This window comes from Delphinus delphis, chromosome 16 (assembly GCF_949987515.2).
Source record: "Delphinus delphis chromosome 16, mDelDel1.2, whole genome shotgun sequence".
Taxonomy (NCBI): domain Eukaryota; kingdom Metazoa; phylum Chordata; class Mammalia; order Artiodactyla; family Delphinidae; genus Delphinus; species Delphinus delphis.
The window spans coordinates 79,638,859-79,655,769 of NC_082698.1; the positions used below are offsets into that span (position 1 = coordinate 79,638,859).

General features: G+C 51.1%; 1 protein-coding gene across 2 annotated transcripts in view; it reads right to left on the reverse strand.

Moving 5' to 3' along the window:
- Positions 1–2,614: 2,614 nt before the first annotated feature.
- The window catches only part of SLC35F3 (solute carrier family 35 member F3), a 287,899-nt gene continuing 273,602 nt past the window's right edge, over positions 2,615–16,911 (reverse strand). For both annotated transcript variants that reach the window (XM_060033780.1, XM_060033781.1), the window contains 4 exons: positions 10,474–10,599; positions 8,256–8,448; positions 7,184–7,273; positions 2,615–4,113 (listed from right to left, as the gene is read on the reverse strand). In XM_060033780.1, coding sequence (XP_059889763.1) covers positions 3,878–4,113; positions 7,184–7,273; positions 8,256–8,448; positions 10,474–10,599 — 645 coding nt within the window. In that variant the 3' untranslated portion in view covers positions 2,615–3,877. The remainder of the gene's footprint in view (positions 4,114–7,183; positions 7,274–8,255; positions 8,449–10,473; positions 10,600–16,911) is intronic.

Consider the following 16,911-nt stretch of genomic DNA (forward strand, 5'->3'; position numbering starts at 1 on the left):
GAACCTCCATGGTGGGAGGAGGCCGGAGCCACAGCAGGACCCTGGAGGACTGGCCGGTCAGCATGGTCTTCCTGGGGTGTTCCGTGGGGTCTGGTTAAGTCCTGGGAGACTGGCCCACTGGCCAAGTCCATTTCACACCCTCCCCTTCTCCCCCGGACGCTGGGGTCTGAAATGGAGACTCCATTCACTTCAGCTTCTGCAACAACAGCAAGATAGTCTTTCCAACAGAGATCAGATGCTGGGCAGCCAAAAACAAGCCAACAATCCCACAGACGTCCTTCCTACTGGTGAGATTTGGGCAAAAGAATTTTCAATCATTTTGTGAGGCAACTATTTATTCATTAAACCACTTGACTGAGATAGATCAATAATCCACGGACCATAAAATTCACCCACGTGAAGTGTACAATTTAAAAAAGTGTTAGCATATTTATAGGACTGTGCAACTACCACTATATTCTAATTTTAGAACAAATCATTTATATTCAAAATTGAAGATAAAGAACTCCATGTGACACATCGTTGCCTACATTCGGAAACGCCTCTGTTCTGTAAGGAGGTAGGTCTCTGACCACAGCTTCCTGCCTCTGGAGTCTCTTTACCCTTGTCAGCCCAAGTAAGGAGGAGCTCAGGGTCTGCACAGTGGGTGGGTTCCTAGAGACAGCGCTGACTCAGTGTGGCAGGGGGGCGCTGGCTGATCACTTTGTATCCTCTGGCCCCAAACGTCCACATTCTGAGAGGGGCGGGCTGGAGCAGCAGAGACCCCATAGCCTCTTTGTACCTTCCATCTTCATTTTACTTTTATTCCTTAAAGGAGCAAAAATAGAGAAATCCTTTAACTGTTTTCCAGACTGGCCTCTAGGGGGCAGACAATCCCCCAGGGGGAGCAAAAATGGAGCCTGTTTCCCAAAGCCACCCCCAAGGTTCCATCAGAAGGAACCCCTTCCTGAGATTTTCTGTTCATGGGTCCTTCCTGGTTTGCCATAGCTCCTCCCAATTCTCGAAATCTACATGGTAGGGATAGAGGGGGTCAGAGGAGTTGTGGTTTGTATTCTTGGAAAGAAATCTCTTACATCTCCAACCCTCACCCCAACTCAGGTTTATAATGTCCTGAAAGGGGCATTAACCTCTCCTGCAAGTTTTAACCTTTCTATTTCACATACCTTACCCTTCATAGTCTTTTTTGTAATTGGAGTAAAACATACATAACATAAAAAGTTACCATTTGGACCCTTTCTAAGCGCATAGCTCAGAGACAGGAAGTACCTTCACACTATTGTGCAACCGTCACCACCACTGACCTCCAGAACGTTTCTTATCTTATAAAACTGAAACTCTGTACCCATTGAACAATAACTCCTCATTCCCAGCCCCCAGTAACCAGCATCCTACTTTCTGTCTCTGTGAGTTCCACTACTCCAGGTACCTCATACTAGTGGAATCAGCTAATATTTGTCCTCTGTGAGTGGCTTATTTCACTTAGTGTAGTGTCTTCAAGGTTCCTCCGTGTTGTAGCCTGGGTCAGAATTGCATTCCTTTCTGAGGTTGAATACTATTCCATTGTACGTGTTTACCACGTGTTGTGTATCCATTCATCCATCCATGGACACCTGGGTGGCTTCCACCCCTTGGCTACTGTAATTAATGTTGCTCCGATTATAGGCGTATAAATATCTCTCTGAGTTCCTACTCTTAATTCTTTTGGGTCTTCATAGTCTTTTATGCCCATGGGAGAAGAAGGTAAATCTGCTCTCGTGTAGGGTTTCCCAATTTTTCAGGTTATGGCTTACAAAGGAAATATCTGTTTGGCACCTTGGGGTAACTCGAGAGGTTGGAAGCCCAGACAGTCATGGAGGTGACGGGCTCGGGCTCCACTGTAGGGCTCCCGGCGTACACGGGAGACATGGGCAGGGGAGCCCTTTGATCTGGACGACTACACTCCCCAGGTTACAACCCCACACAGCAAGTGGTGCATGGTGTACAGATGCTCTAGGGATGGGTGGCGGGGCAAACTGTCCCAAAGAGGCTGTCATCTCCTCTCCATTCACACGCCCTCTTAGAGAACCCAGCCCTTTGTGGCCAGAGGATGAGAGACATTGGACCTCAGAGCGCCTGGCCACAGCTGCCTGCAACAGTGACAAACACGTTACATCAAATTCCCTCTAGAGCCAGAACAGGTCAGGGCACCTAAGGCAGAAGTCAGGTGTGGGAGCTGAGCTGGAAGACCAGGTCAGTTTAGGGACTGAGGCTGCCACTCTGAGGCCCGAGTGTAAGGGAGCCAGGGAACCGGGCTGCACAGGAAAGGGCTGCAACCCCAGAGCTGCACAGAGGGCGGCATCTGAGGAGAGGAGACAGGACGGGAGGGGAACACTGCCCGGAGACCTTTCCTTCGAGGCCGCCTCTGTGTCCTGCATTTCTCTTTTGTGAACGTCAACTCTGTCTGCAATAAGAACTTTCTTCCCTTGAGACGGCTGAATGGCTTCCTGTGCCTTGAAGGTGCAGGAGAGTGGGGCTCGCTGGGACAAAAGTATGAGGTGAGGAAGCTGGAAAGTCAGATCTAGCCTAGTGGGAAAGAACAGAGTGGCCACCAAGACGGCACCGAATGCTTCTTTCTTAAATCGTTTATTAATCTGTTTGGTTAAACAGGGAATGGAAACTGAGAATAATAATTTGCTTAAAAAGTTCAGGTCACGAATGCCCTTTCCCCTAGGAAACGAAAGACTCCATGGTTACAGAGCACACCACTGGGTTATGACGCCGTTTCAAAATAAGGTTTCCAATTCGTTATGTAACAATGTAAACTTCAAAAATAGGAAACTCTAACCCCCTTGTCCCTCTTTACAGATCTATCACAGATAGAATTTTCTGGCAGACCTAAACTGTGGAAGTAAACACCGTGGTGCTTAAAAGTTTCATAAAAAGGTTTGCAGATTCAGTAAATCTTGCGGTCTTGGTCGGGAAGTAAAAGCAACCAGCGATTCATCTTCTGCGGAGTCTACCTTATATGCGCACCGTGACCCGTGTTCTACTACACCGGTCATCAGCTTTGCCACTTTTGTATACACACACACACACACACACACACACACACACAATGTATAGTCTTTTGTTTCTAAAGATTTCTACATCTAAATGATAAGACGGCACCAGTGACCTATAATGTCACCTCGCTTCACATAGGTAAAGACAAAAATTCTGTAGAAGGCACTGTAATTTCTCTTCCATGATCTTACATAGACACGTGAGAGCGAGCCAGCTGGGGCTGGGACTTAACCTTCCCTTTCTGTTACCCGGCTCGGGCCTGTTCTCCTCCGATCGCCACCCCCAGTTAGCCACAGTCAATGGTTTTCCATGTCCATTATCCTTTTCTGCTCCAGCTTTTCACATCACATCAACCCATCCATCCAACAATCCGTTTATCCAGATTAACTCAGAATGATCTTTTGGTTCATTGAAATCCCTTAAAATTAAGAGTACAGCTCTGGTATAAAACAAGGTATGACCTACCATAGCTGCAAAGTAATCACAGTGTGCAATGTAATTTTCAGTTGGGAAGAGTCAAAACATCTGCCCTGCCTTGTCAAGAACGTCTGTCATCCCAAACAATCTAGGCAAGCAACACTCTATGCTGCTTTACATTCATTTAAAAAGAGCGGAGAGGGTCTCTTCTCTCCCGTATTTAACTGGTACCCTTAAGTGAAAGGTCTGATGTGAAAAAAAGTGCAAGCAAATTGGACATGCCAATAAATACCATATAACTTACCGCAGATTACCAAAACTGTACAGGTATGTACACCTCACCAAACCGAGGTTCCCCTGCGGGGAAGAGATTCCAAATCACCCACGCGAGCGTCACACAGAGTTCTCGGGCAGACCGTCAGCGGGCGAAGGAGGGCCGGGCCCTCCCGCCCTTGTTCTGAGGTCCCGAGCCCAGGTCCGCGCCGCCCTCCGCCGCCTCCTCCTTTTTCCTCACTTTCAGGCGGGTGAGCAGCTTCATCAACCAGACGTCCCACTCCTCGGGCAGAAGCAGGAGGAGGAAGCCCAGGCCGATGATGACCATGGCGATGACCCGGACCCCGTTGAAGACGATCTTACTGGTGTAGCGATCAACAACTGTAGGGGATGGAGAGCGTGGGTTACCGCGGGGGCGATCGTGCCAGGCCATCAGGAGGGCGGGGCCCCGGCCAGGCCAGGGCCTGGGGCGCCCCCTTCCGCGGGGCCGGAGCTGTTCTCCCTTGACCAGGCGGGCAGGGGCTGCCTCCCAGAAATCCCCCGTTAACTTTACAAACCCTGTCTGCTGCGAGGCCTTGCGCTGTTTCACTTTCCCCAATTGACCTGGTACCTTAGTTCCCACATTGATCTGTGCGAGAGACAAAACGAAACACCTGGGGCGGTTGGAGATGTGCGTGTGTATTAATATGTACATCCACCGAAGTTAATCGTGGCCACCTCCGGGTTGGCAGGATAATTCAAACGTTACTGCTTTCTTTATATTCTTGGTACTTTTCACATTTTCTACAGTGACATACTTTATTTTTATAATTTAAGAGCATGATATATATAATATACATTCTGAAGACCAAACTTGACCTGGTTCTTTGAAGATAATAAATACAAACTTTTGTTCCACCCCAGGATATTATTAGTGTGAGGCTCTAATGCCACCTGTGTCACCACCGATTATGAAAGTTTATTAAAGGCCCAAGAAGCTCATTCCTGACCCACATCAGGTGAGGGAACAAAATGAGAACAGGATTCACGTCGGTTCGTACAAATCTAGATCATCATTCTCTTCAGAACTAAAGATCAAAAGCGTTTCAAATGTTGGTTTTCTTTTTTCTTTTTTTGCTTTCTTGTTCTCTTTTCCTAACTAAATCAAACAAAGAAAATTTGGGGCCTGCCTCTCCACAAGGGAGAATTAGATTGCTTTTTTTTTTTTTTTTTTGCGGTACGCGGGCCTCTCACTGTTGTGGCCTCTCCCGTTGCGGAGCACAGGCTCCGGACGCACAGGCTCAGCGGCCATGGTTCACGGGCCCAGCCGCTCTGCGGCATGTGGGATCTTCCCGGACCGGGGCACGAACCCGTGTCCCCTGCATCGGCAGGCGGACTCTCAGCCACTGCGCCACCAGGGAAGCCCTAGATTGCTTTTTTTGAACGCATTTTGTGAAAGAGGGTTTTCTGACTTGCATGTGCCGCTTCTGAAGCCTGACGTGCTGGACCGCTGTCCCCCCACAGCTCGCCCGCCGCATAAGGGGGCTGCTCTGTCATCTCCGCCATGTCCCGCCACATCCTCCTGCCCCGCCCCCTACCCTTGAGCCTGACTCTCACCTCTGTCTGGAGGGTGGGTAGAGAGGTAAAAGTTAAACCTGAAAAAAGGACTTTGTGGGCTTCCCTGGTGGCGCAGTGGTTGAGAGTCCCCCTGCCGATGTAGGGGACACGGGTTCGTGCCCCGGTCCGGGAGGATCCCACATGCCGCGGAGCAGCTGGGCCCGTGAGCCATGGCCGCTGAGCCTGCGCGTCCGGAGCCTGTGCTCCGCAACAGGAGAGGCCACAACAGTGAAAGGCCCGCGTACCGCAAAAAACACACACACAAAAAAAGGCACTTTATTAGTAGCCCTTTTGTGGAATTAAAGTGCCGCTTTTATCTCACTCTAATTCAGAAGCAGTTTGATTTTTAATATTGGCAGCATGGCCTGTTAATCCACAGATGGGGAGAGTCAATTAGCAAGCCATACAAGGGCGTCAGGGAAAGTCAGAAAGCCCAGCAAGGGCTCTGCTCTGACAGTCGGGCAACAGCCGCCTCCTCGGCTTCTCTCCTCCCCTGGAGAACTGAAGGTAATTCCTTCCCCTGACACGTTACGGACCCTCTTACGTTGCAGGTAAGTAGTAAGAGAATTCTGATTAACCTCTCACACACCTGGCTGTATGATACGGTCAAAGTAGCTTCTATACCAGGGCCGCCTGGAATATGCCTCCTTGAAATAAGAACACTGTGGGCTATAAAGACACACCAAGATGCAGCGGGGGTAAGTTGATGCGTTATTTTTCAGAAGCCTGTAGTGTATGGAAACTGACAAGCTGGACCACGTTTTTACCAGTTTTCCAGGAGCTCAGGGGCTTTCCTGCCTTTGGAAGTTCTGCCTCATAGGTCATCTCATGTGGTTCTCGTATCAACCAAGGTGATGACGTGGGGACGACCTTCACTTTTAGGGGACAAGCAAAGGCCCAGAGAGGTGATGCGTGGGGACCGCCATCCTCCCTCTGGGCAGGGATGGTGCCGGGCCCAAGGAGTCTGGGGGCCAGGGTGAGGCATATACAGAACGTGTGGAATGGGACAGCAGGAAGAGGTTTAGGAAGCTGATCGCGGCTTTGCCTGTGCTTCCAGGCTTACTAACGCCAGACTGAACGGGATAAGGGGTTGCCATCCCCTGGGGGCCTAATCCTCTAACGGCCCAGAAGCGGGAGGGTCGGGAGATGGCTTTGGCGGGAGCTGTGCGAAGCCCAAGGGGGTGAATGCTCTGGGGAGAAGTGATTCACAAACAGGTTCTACAGGGAGGGCAGGTGTGAGGCGGGGGCGTTCCGGGAGGAAAATCTGAAATTCATTGCAGAAGAAGCCAGGAAAAGGAAGGAGGTGAGGGGCAGGTGATGGCAGGCTTTGGAAGAGCTGCCGGCTGAGCGTGTCGGCGAGTCCCCAGTGAAAGAAAGAGCAGGTCCTGAGCAGCTGGGGGAAGGGCTGTCTCCTGGGACTCGGGGAACAGTGTTTACGCTTCTGCAGTTTGCAGACATGCCTCTACCTCAGGCCTTCCATAACCGGAGCTAGCGGTCTCTTCTGGAAAGCCACTTAACAAAAAGTAAAAATTTCCTCTGCTACATATTTGTCTATACTTAGCAATAGTATTCATGATATACATCTGATCCCCCCACGCCAGTCTGAAGGGAGATGGCTTTAGACTTTCTGTATCTTGGTGTGGTATGCGAAAATCAAGCCGCCCTGGAGAAAATATTGCATGGGTCACAAACGTCAACGTTTTACCGAAGCGCTTTCTTTCTACAGAGAAGGTTAAACATGCCTGCTACGCCAGACACAGCCAGAATACACGTGTGTGTGCGCACATGCGTGTTTGTGTGTGTTTGCGTGTGTGTGTGTGTTTACAAGCAGATACAGAAAGCCATATAGGTTTACCTGCATTCACAGGTACACTGAGGACGATTCCAAGAGACATCAGAGTGGGATATGTAACAGCAATTCCAAAATTTAATACAATATTGAATGCTGAAATACAGAATTAAAAAAAAACAGGTGTTAATCACGACTGGCCCTGGACTTTCCCCTGGTCCGTCGGACCCCAGCTTCTCTGATGAGGCTGGAGTCGCAGGTGTTTTGCCCTTTACTCTGACTCAGTGAATTCCGGGTTCCTGCAAGGGCTCCAGAACTGTGGGATCAGGGCCAAACATCCTGCTGACTCAGCTCTCCTCTCTTTCCTGAGCTTTGAAGAAGGGAAAAGAAATTTGGAAAAGGTAACCAGCGAGCAGGCACTAGAAAAGAGGATTGGGGCCCCCTATGCATCCTACTAACTTTGCTTTTCTCTGTTGCTGGCAATGATTCTGGGATGACTATGAATAGGAGCTTTGGAATGTACGTTTTTATTTTTAAATTTATTTAAATTTAGTTTTATTTCTTTTTGAATTTTTTAAATTGTGGTAAAATGCATATAGCATAAATTTTATTATCCTAATCGTTTTTAAGTGGTATGTACAGTTTTTGATGGAAAAGGGATGAGGCACCTCCTTGGTTACTTTCCTGCTTAGGACCAGCCTTATATCAACTAATGGTGATGATGACACTAACGTTAATGATAATCGGTAGTATTTACTGAACATTATCAGGCAGTGTTCTAAGAGCTCTCTGCATGCACTAATTTACTAACTTCTTACCAGCCCTATGTAAGGAATGTACTATTATTAGTAGATAACACGCAGCATACTGGGCTACTAGTTCACTCTTCAGAGCGCCAAATGACCATGGCCACTACTGCAGCGACCGTAGTCCTGGAATTAGAATCCAGTGTCACCATTTCAAAGGCTTTCCTTTTCGCGACACAATGACCTAGAAAAGCACGAGGAACTTAAGGATAATAACAGACTCGTTTTTCTCCTTCAGGACACGGGTTTCCAAAGACTCCCCTTGAGCTGCCTGGATGCCGCTCTGTCAGTCCCTGCTTTCTGGTGATTCTGACAGCGTGATCGCCACTTACTCAATAAGAGGACGGAAAATCCACAAAGGTTTCCCCATGGAATGTCATCGAAAGAGCTCCAGTGTTCCACTTTGGTAAAGTAGAGGATGACAGGAATACAGGTGATGAAGAGGATGTTAAACACACCCAGAATGGACAGAAATAAGGCGGCTTCTCCAAACTTAGCACTGCCCAGGAGGAGCTTGAACAGGACCTGACGGAGAGAGCAGAGGAGGAGGGGTGATGGCTCACCTAAGACTCCAACTTGCCACGGGGAAGCGAGTGCACTTGGCAAGCTGGGGCTGGACCACGGGACCGACAGCCATGTGACAGGTAAATCCTACCTCATATGGCCTTCAGTGAAGGGTGGTGGGCTTTACCTATGCCCAGTAGCAACACGATGGAGAGTTACTCTCCAGGTACACAGAGAGCAACTTCAGAAACCATAGGTTGTCACACTAGGCTTGATTCCTCTGTGCTGTATTCGCGACACCACATCCCCGCTTCAGAGCACTGAAGACGAGGAAGCCACTTAAATTAGAAGCCACTTAAATTAGAAGCCACTTAAATTAGAAGCATCTGCCGTGATTACACATTCCTCTCGGGGACCCTAACATTAATCTCCGACCTTGAACAACACGGTTTGAAAACCAGTGCCCCCAAACAAAAGGGCTTTGGCTGCAAAGACATTTCCTATAAATCAAAGGGAGAGGGATTATAACACTCACAGCTCTCTGCTCCAGCTCACCACCCCTGTTGCCGACATGGCATGGGTTTTAGCGGAACACACCTGACTTTGGTTTCGTGCACCTGTTCCTGTTTGTACATATCTGAGATGCATGAAAAGCCAGGAGAGGGACAAAGGTGACTGGAGAGGCCGGGAAGCTGAGCTCCCAGAGGCCACCGTCCAGCCCGCATGTTTACTGAACCGTCCACAGTTACGGACCTGATGGTCCAATTTCAGTCTCTGCCTTGCTGTCCTTCCTACTTTCCTCCTTCTTCCTCTTCCAGCCATTTCACATCTCTCTCAGGTATCTCTGGGCATTTCTGGGCAGGAAGCACGGAAAGGGAAATACAGTCAATTGCTTTCACCCTTCCACCTACCGGCCTCTCTGGGTAAAGATCAGGCAGTGTAGGAGATGGAAATGTAAGTCTAAATCAGAATATCTGTGTTCATCGTGGATCGTGTTTCTATCCGCTCTCGGCTTCCCGTTAGCATGCAGCTCATTGAAGAGGGCGGAGTGTGGCCTCTCAGTATTTTCTGCATTTGGACCATGGTTCTGGAGTCCCAGAATGGGGCTAGAGTATCACATCCTCTGAGCGAGATGTGCCCCAGAGGGGGCAGATGGCCCGTGTATGGTGGGGCAGTGAGGCCAGGGAGCTGATGAAAGGTAAGATGGTACAGATGTTTCACTTTCCAAAAGTGTCTTCCTCCCAGTGCTGGAAAAAAGTTCCTTTTCTTAGAACTTTCTACAATCCTTTATGTTCTGTGTCCAACCGTCTGGATCCACAAAGGGCCAATAAGTCTCAAAGCTAAAATCTCATTTCTCACTGAATCCTCCAGTTCAGTTTCCCCAACCCTGGAGACCACAAAATATTTGCATTCTTGACTTTGGATCCAAAGAGAAGGGCAAGTGAGGGGAGAGAGTGGCTGAGAGGCATAATGGAGCAGGGGAGAGAGTGAGGGGCGAGTGTGGGGATAACAGTTGTTCTCTCGAGACTTGCAGTTGGCCACGCCTCCCAACAGTTCCCAACATTCTGTCAAAAATATTTTATAATTCCCCACATGATAATAGCTGTGCTTTTATTCGTTCAGTCTACAGGCAACGCTTGAAATGCACACGGATTCATGTTGAATACTAGTGGCCTCAAAAACCATGGGATAAAAGATTTCGAAGCTGTAGCAGGTATTCAAATTTTCATGTCCAGTCTGGTAGGAAAGCACCTGAGCAGACACTGAGCCAGCCGGTTAGGGCCCTGGATCCAAACAAGGAAGTCACCAATCGGACTCAGCCAGTCCACGGTTCCACCCGTTTTATCCCAAATGCTGCAAATGTGCAGCCATTGGTGGAAAGGTCTAGAAAGCAGGGCTAAGAGCTGCCGTGTGTCTCATCACCACGAGGCTTCGTGTGCCCGGTGCCCCTGGAAAACAACAGCCTCCCCAAAAGCAACGGGCCGGCCACGCCGAGGCTGCCCTTCCCTCCCAGGAGGGCCCAGAGAGCCTGCTCCCCGCGTCTACCTTGTAGAGTGCGGACACGGAGGCCGAGCCCACCACCAGGGCTATGCCGATGACAGAGTGGCTGTGGAAGCCATCCGCGTAGGTCATCATCACGATCCCAGCGATGGCGAGGATGGCGGCCACGATCTGCGTGGAAGGAAGACACGGTGGTTAGGACAGCGGTGGGGAATCGGAGGGGCCCCTAAGGGCCAAGGGGTAGGCGTGTTCATGGGGGTGCGATGGCGGGGAGGCTCCTTTTCAGTCCTTCTTTGGGGACCAAGCAGAGGCTGCTTTCCTGTCTAAATATTTGCCCCTGCTTGCAAGGGGGCACTCGGCAAAGCCCGGCATGACCCAGGAACCGGAAACGGTTGGCAGCAAGGAGTGGCACCGTAGCTTGGCATCACGTGGGAGGGGGGCAGCCACGTGATTCCCGGGCACCCGAGAGGAGGCGGTCATAATCCCAACCACAGGCTATTGGGTCGTGACAAGGCCTGGTGATGACCACCTCTTAGTTCCCTCGCACCCCTCTGTAAGCACCTCATAGGGTCCCGCTTTTAGGTATCTCATGTCTCAACAGAGAAGGCACAGTGACGACCACAGGCCTTGGCCCCATTCTACACGCCAGCAGTAGGACCTTCTGAGGGAGCGTGTGTCATGGGCCAATCAGGGCTACAAACAGTGTCCTAACCCTGGCGCTGCAGTTCCTTTCCCTGGCTGCTGCAGGGCCTGACCTCCACGGCCCACCCCCTCCAATCCTGTTCTACTCAGGTGGAGTGGACACTCCAGGGACACATACACGTTCCTGCTGTGCAAAGTCAAACTGTCAGAGTGCACAGGAGATCCACTGACTTGGGATAACACTTCGCAAAGGAGAAATGCATTAGCACCCAGAATACGCGTAAGTTCTAGTCAGAGGTGATCGTGGAGCTGCAGAGACGTTGCTGGGTGGCAAGTGCTAAGGGGCCGCTGTAGGCAGAACCCGGGGAGGGCAGGACAAACGAGCACAGCACAAGTTCTGACCACTGGATCTACTGGGAGTCTCTCTCTCTTACGGATTTGCTCAAAATTCCCTCCGCTCTCTGTAGCAACATCGAGTAGCTGACATTTACTGAGTGGTCACGGGATACATGTTTTCTGTGTATCTTCTCATTTAATCCTCAAACTAGGTAGACATTATCATTCATTTCATTTTATAGGCACGGACACTTAGGCTCAGAGAGGTTCAGCAACTTGCCCAAAGTCACAGAGCTGCTGTGTGGCAGAGCAGGGACACACATTTCGGGTCTCATTGCAAAGTCAGTGTTTTATATATATAAACACAGAAAGTAGGATTCACATAATAGGCCACTGCCAATTCTACTCTGAGATCTAAAGTGAGGTTTCCTGCAGGTTGAAGCACGCCATGCTCAGGTCAGTGAGAGGTGACGTGCTTGGGTCTCAGCAGCTTGAGGTGTGCGTTCCTCATGCGGTATTTTCATACAGAGACACATACACCCGCACACAGAGGCCCTTGAGAGAGCAGGAGACCATCATTTCCGAGAGAAGTACCATCCCTGCTCTGTCTACTTGCTCTTTCTGGTTTAGTGATTCACCTTTATCTCTCATGATCACATCACACCCATATTTTATATTCAAATGCTACACGTACTGTGTACGACTCTTCATTCAGAGAAAGAAACAGAGGCACAAGACAATAAGTGACCTTTTTTCCCTCCAGGAGAACAAGGGGCTAATGAAAAAGCAGGCAGGGCAAGGGGTGTGGGTTCTGCTCCAGAGGACACGCACGGTGCAAAGATGCTGCCCCCAGCAGCTGGACCGGGCTAGGCAGCCAGGTAAACAGAGAGAGGGAACTAATTAGAAAAAGAAGGGAAGGAGACAGAGAGAGGGAAGAATACAGCTACATTGCAGATGATGCGGCGCATCTCCAAAGGTACTTAAGTCTTTCCAAACATAAAGATGAAGTTTGAGGGGATGAAGGAGAACAAGGGTTATTTTTCCCTGAAGGTTTACAAGGAAGATTTTGGATCTCCTTACTCTCTTTTCTCTATTGATTAAATCACAAACAGCTAAAAGCTTCCGCCTGAGCTGTGCTGTGCAGAAGAGCTGAGGGAAGAGGCAAGAAATAGAAAGCGTGGGTGGCCACAGGCTTCCTGGCCAACATTTGCCAAGTCCAGGCCGGTGGGTTCATTCCGACAGGTGGCACCGGGGACAGTGCTCTCCCCGTTCACGCCTCCAGGCTTCCCCTCTTGGGGGTCCCCGCCACACGTCACAGGCTTGACCCACCCGATTACAGGGCTCACTCTCTGGGCATCAAGAGTTCCCCTGGAAGCCCCGACCCGGAGCCTGAGGCCCTGACCGCCGTGCTGGAGGGGAAGCTGGCGCTCACCTCGCGTCCAACACCCCTAATAGCAGAGCAGAGTTGAAACATACCCTGCAGGTCTGGGGGGCAGAGCCTGAGCATCCTTCCCCCAAACCTGCCATTCCCTTGAAGATAGATACCAGATCTCTTGAAAAAATAAGTGCAGAGTTTCCATTTTCACCCTAACATGTCTGGTTTCTTGGTTTACATTTGGAAAGGTTCCCTGCCTGTTTCCTGCACTCAGATGAACTCTCCGGGAAGGCCGGTCCTGCGTGTCCTGTGGTTTCACGTGGTCCTCACCTTCTAGATCCGGGCCTCCCTGGGGGAGAACGGCGAGTCTCAGGATGGAATCGAGTGAATTTCCCTCCTTCCCCCCACCCCTCCTTTCTCACACTTTCCTGTTGCCCCCAACCCCAATGTATCCCACTGAACAAGAACTTGGGGATCCACACAGATGGGTGACAGTGGCCTGAGACCAACAGGGGTGACAGCCACCATCTCCACTTCGGCTGGGGAAAATCTTCCCGGGGAAGAGGAAGAAACATGGGCAAGGGGGACGCTGAGGCCAGCACGCTGCCGTTTAACCTCTTAATGGGGGCCTTGCCCGTGTGGTTATAACCTGCCCGGCCCCCAGGGCTCTGGATTCAGGGCCCCAGCAACCCACCGATGCCCCCGTCCCCCCCACGGCGCACTGTTCCCCATCAGCTGTCAGGCCGAGAGGGAAGGTGTAGCCCTCAGTGGAGTCTGCCCGCCTCTCAGACCAGCGCCACTTCTCACTCCTGCTAAAGATGTGACGGGCTGCACGTTCTCTGCCAGACAGAGCGCCGTCTGCGATGCATTTCAGATCTGCACAGTCTGGGGCAGTTTAAAAAAGGGAGAGGACAGGCTAATTTTTAAATATACCTCCCCTCAACATTTCCCCTCCCGACCGCTGTGCTGCCCTCATTGACTCCAAGAGAATCCGGAGGAATTTCCAGATGCTCTAGTTCACCCCTCTCGTGTCGGAGGCTGGGAAGGGGTCTGAGCCGTGAACCCCCCGCCCCGGGTTCCCCTACGCTCTGTGTGCCCTGTGCCCTCCTCCCCCAGGCCGTGCTCAGGTGGCAAGGGACAGCCGCCCAAACAGAAGTCGGAGCCGGGATCAGCAGCTGGGGTTACCGTTCAGGGATGGCCCCGTGGGAGAGGCTGCCAGCGTGTCACTATGGAAGACATCAGCTGGGATCTTACTGAGATGGGAACTGCTCTTGGAAGAAGTCCAGGCTCCCCAGGACCGAGCTGCGGTGGTTGGATGCCGCCCAGATGATCCCTCAGCTTGTCTCCTTGCTCTTCCTCCAGTCCTCCTGGTGTGAACGCTCTAGCTGCAGTGGGTGATTGTGAAGAGCGGAGGGTCCCATCTGCCACCTCCTCTGAGATGCGGGCTGCGGGCAGTGCAGCTGGTCAACCCCTCCTTCATCCAGCTGCGGGCCACAGCCGGGCGGGCTTTGGCCTGGGAGGGGCCGTACCTCCTGCCCCCAGAATTCTACTCGCTGTCATTCTCCTGCTGCTTCTGCTACACCAAACCGCCTCCCTAAACAGCTGCCAGCCTCTGACACTGTCAGCCAAAGACTGGGCAGGTCCGTCGAACGCCTCTTATTGAGAAGGAATAAGAAGAATAACAACACTGAGGAAAGATGACATTTATTGGGTTTCACGTGTCGGGCACGCATACCTTATTGTATTCTTACAACTGTTCTCTGAGTACTAACATTCTATTTTAACGTCGGGTAATTAAGGCTCAGAGATGTTAAGTAACTAGCTCAAGGTCCAACAGCTCATGAGAGTGGACCCAAACTCTCATCGCTCGACTCTAGGTTAGAGGATCCATCATGACCCCAAGCCTGGAAGACACGTGAAACGCACATCTAAGTACACAGTCAAGGGGTGATATGGGGGCCAACGTGGGCTCCTCTCATACACTCGCCTCTGATGCCACATGTGGCTACGATCTCCCCAGCATTCGAAGATAAACATTTTCTTCTCTCTGGTCTGTCTGCATGACTCGGCCCTGTTGATGTTTTCTAGGAACCACAGCCCTTGTGATTTGAGTCCCTGCCTTAATAACTCAGGCCCTCTACGTCACCTGTTCCACAAACATCTGTCCTCTACATCTGTGTGACTCTCAGGCCAGTCTGCTCAGCCCTCCAGGATGGAAAAGAGTGTCAGTTGCCTTCAATCTCTGGCAATGACCCAGGAGAAGATGCCAGCTAACCCAGCATTCCGAGGAGAGTCTCAGAGAACCTGTGTACTGGTTAGGTCTCATCTTGGGCTCAAATCTCCATCTGTTTCTCAAGGGGGGCCTTTCAGTCACACCGGCCAGCTGCCGACATCTAGCTCTCTAGTAAAATCTCGGAGTGGGACGACCTTAGAGGACAGGTCACGTACTTCGAAGAGGGGTGATGATTATTGGAGAGACTCACAACTGCGTGGTGCTTTACAGATTACGATGTTCCATCACCGACACCGGCTCCTGGATCTTCATTTCAGCGCTGGCCTCGTGCCAAAGGCTTCAACACGAAAATCTGTTCAGTCTACAGGGGTCGGCACAGCCCAAGCTGAGCAAGCGGCCAGGATGGCAGGACTGAATCACAGGTCAGGGATGTTAGCGGAAACCCTCTTTACCCATGAATAGCAACGAAGAGAAGATCTGGGTGTGCCACTCTGTTCTCTGTGAGTCCAAGTGGGTTTCAGTGTTTTCGCACCTCCTTCTTTTAACCTCAAAAACTTTCTGTTTGCTTCTGCTTAGATGCAGAATGAACCTCGAAGCCTCTCTTCACAGTAACAATCTCATCCGGAATTTGTTTTGGACATCAGAGTCACGCCTCCAAATGCTCCATGCATCCCCCTGGCTTTTGACCTCAAAATAAAGCCGCAGTGGGTCCTAGGACATCCGAATCTTTAGCGTCCGGGCGACTGGACCGATGGCCTCTGGCCGTACCTCGTTTCTAGTGGAGGTGTACTCGATGGTCTATTGGCTCAAAGCTTTTCTGGGTGGTAGCACAGCGAGCTGAGTTCTTATTCCAAAATTAACACGAAGCCTCAAAACAAATTTTCCCCCTACTGCAAGCCAAAACTCCGACTCAGCAGTTGACTCCCGTCCCCTCTGCTGTTTGAGAAACTAGGTGGGCGTGAATCCACCATGAAGGTGATGCCCCTGTCCCCAGGACAATTAGCGAAGGACACAAGCGCCTGGAGTCTGCCCCTTGCTGGGTTCCCAGCAGGGTTCACTCTAAAGCAGAGGTCCCCAGCCCCTGGGCTGTGGACCGGTACCGGTCCGCGGCCCATTAGGAACTGGGCCGCAGAGCAGGAGGTGAGTGGCGGACGGGCGAGCGAGCGAAGCTTCATCTGTGGTTACAGCCGCTCCCATCGCTCCCATTACCGTCTGACCATTCCCACCGTCCACCTCCCCACCCCCGTCCCTGGAAAAACTGTCTTCCACGAAACCCGACCCCGGTGCCCAAAAGGTTGGGGACCGCTGCTCTAAAGGGACTGCCCTTCAAAAGGACTCTGAGCTTCGTGGGCTTCCTACACGGCCTGAGGGTGCAGGAAGGAGTAAGCGAGGCGCTCTGACTACAGGACTACCAGCTGCCTGCTCGAATCCTTTTTGTCCTCGTTTGTGACAAGGTGATGGTGGTGCAGTGGCAGGTCCTGGCCAGCAGAGGGAGACAAGCAGAAGCCGGCAGGATTCTGTCAAGGCTAAATGTCACCTGTTCCTTTTATCTATATTTCGGCTCCTGTTTGATAGCGCACTTGTCATATTTCACACAACTGTTCTGAAATGTGACTAGCTAAATCTGACTTGATTTTAAGGGAAGGCACGCAGTCTCAGATGTAACAACCAGAGGTAATTCGGGGGTATCATTCCATTCTCCCTTGCTCTGGGGTTGAAGGGAGTGAAACTGTCCCTCCAAAGTTTGGACTTAGCATAAGCGTGTCCGGCCCACTTGGGCATTGAACCCACGGTCCAGACAAAGGGCCGCCAAGACTGCACGTCCGTGTGGATGCAGAAGGACCTTTGGCTTTCAGATACCTCCTAAGCAGACAGTGGCAGTGTTAGCAGAGGGCTC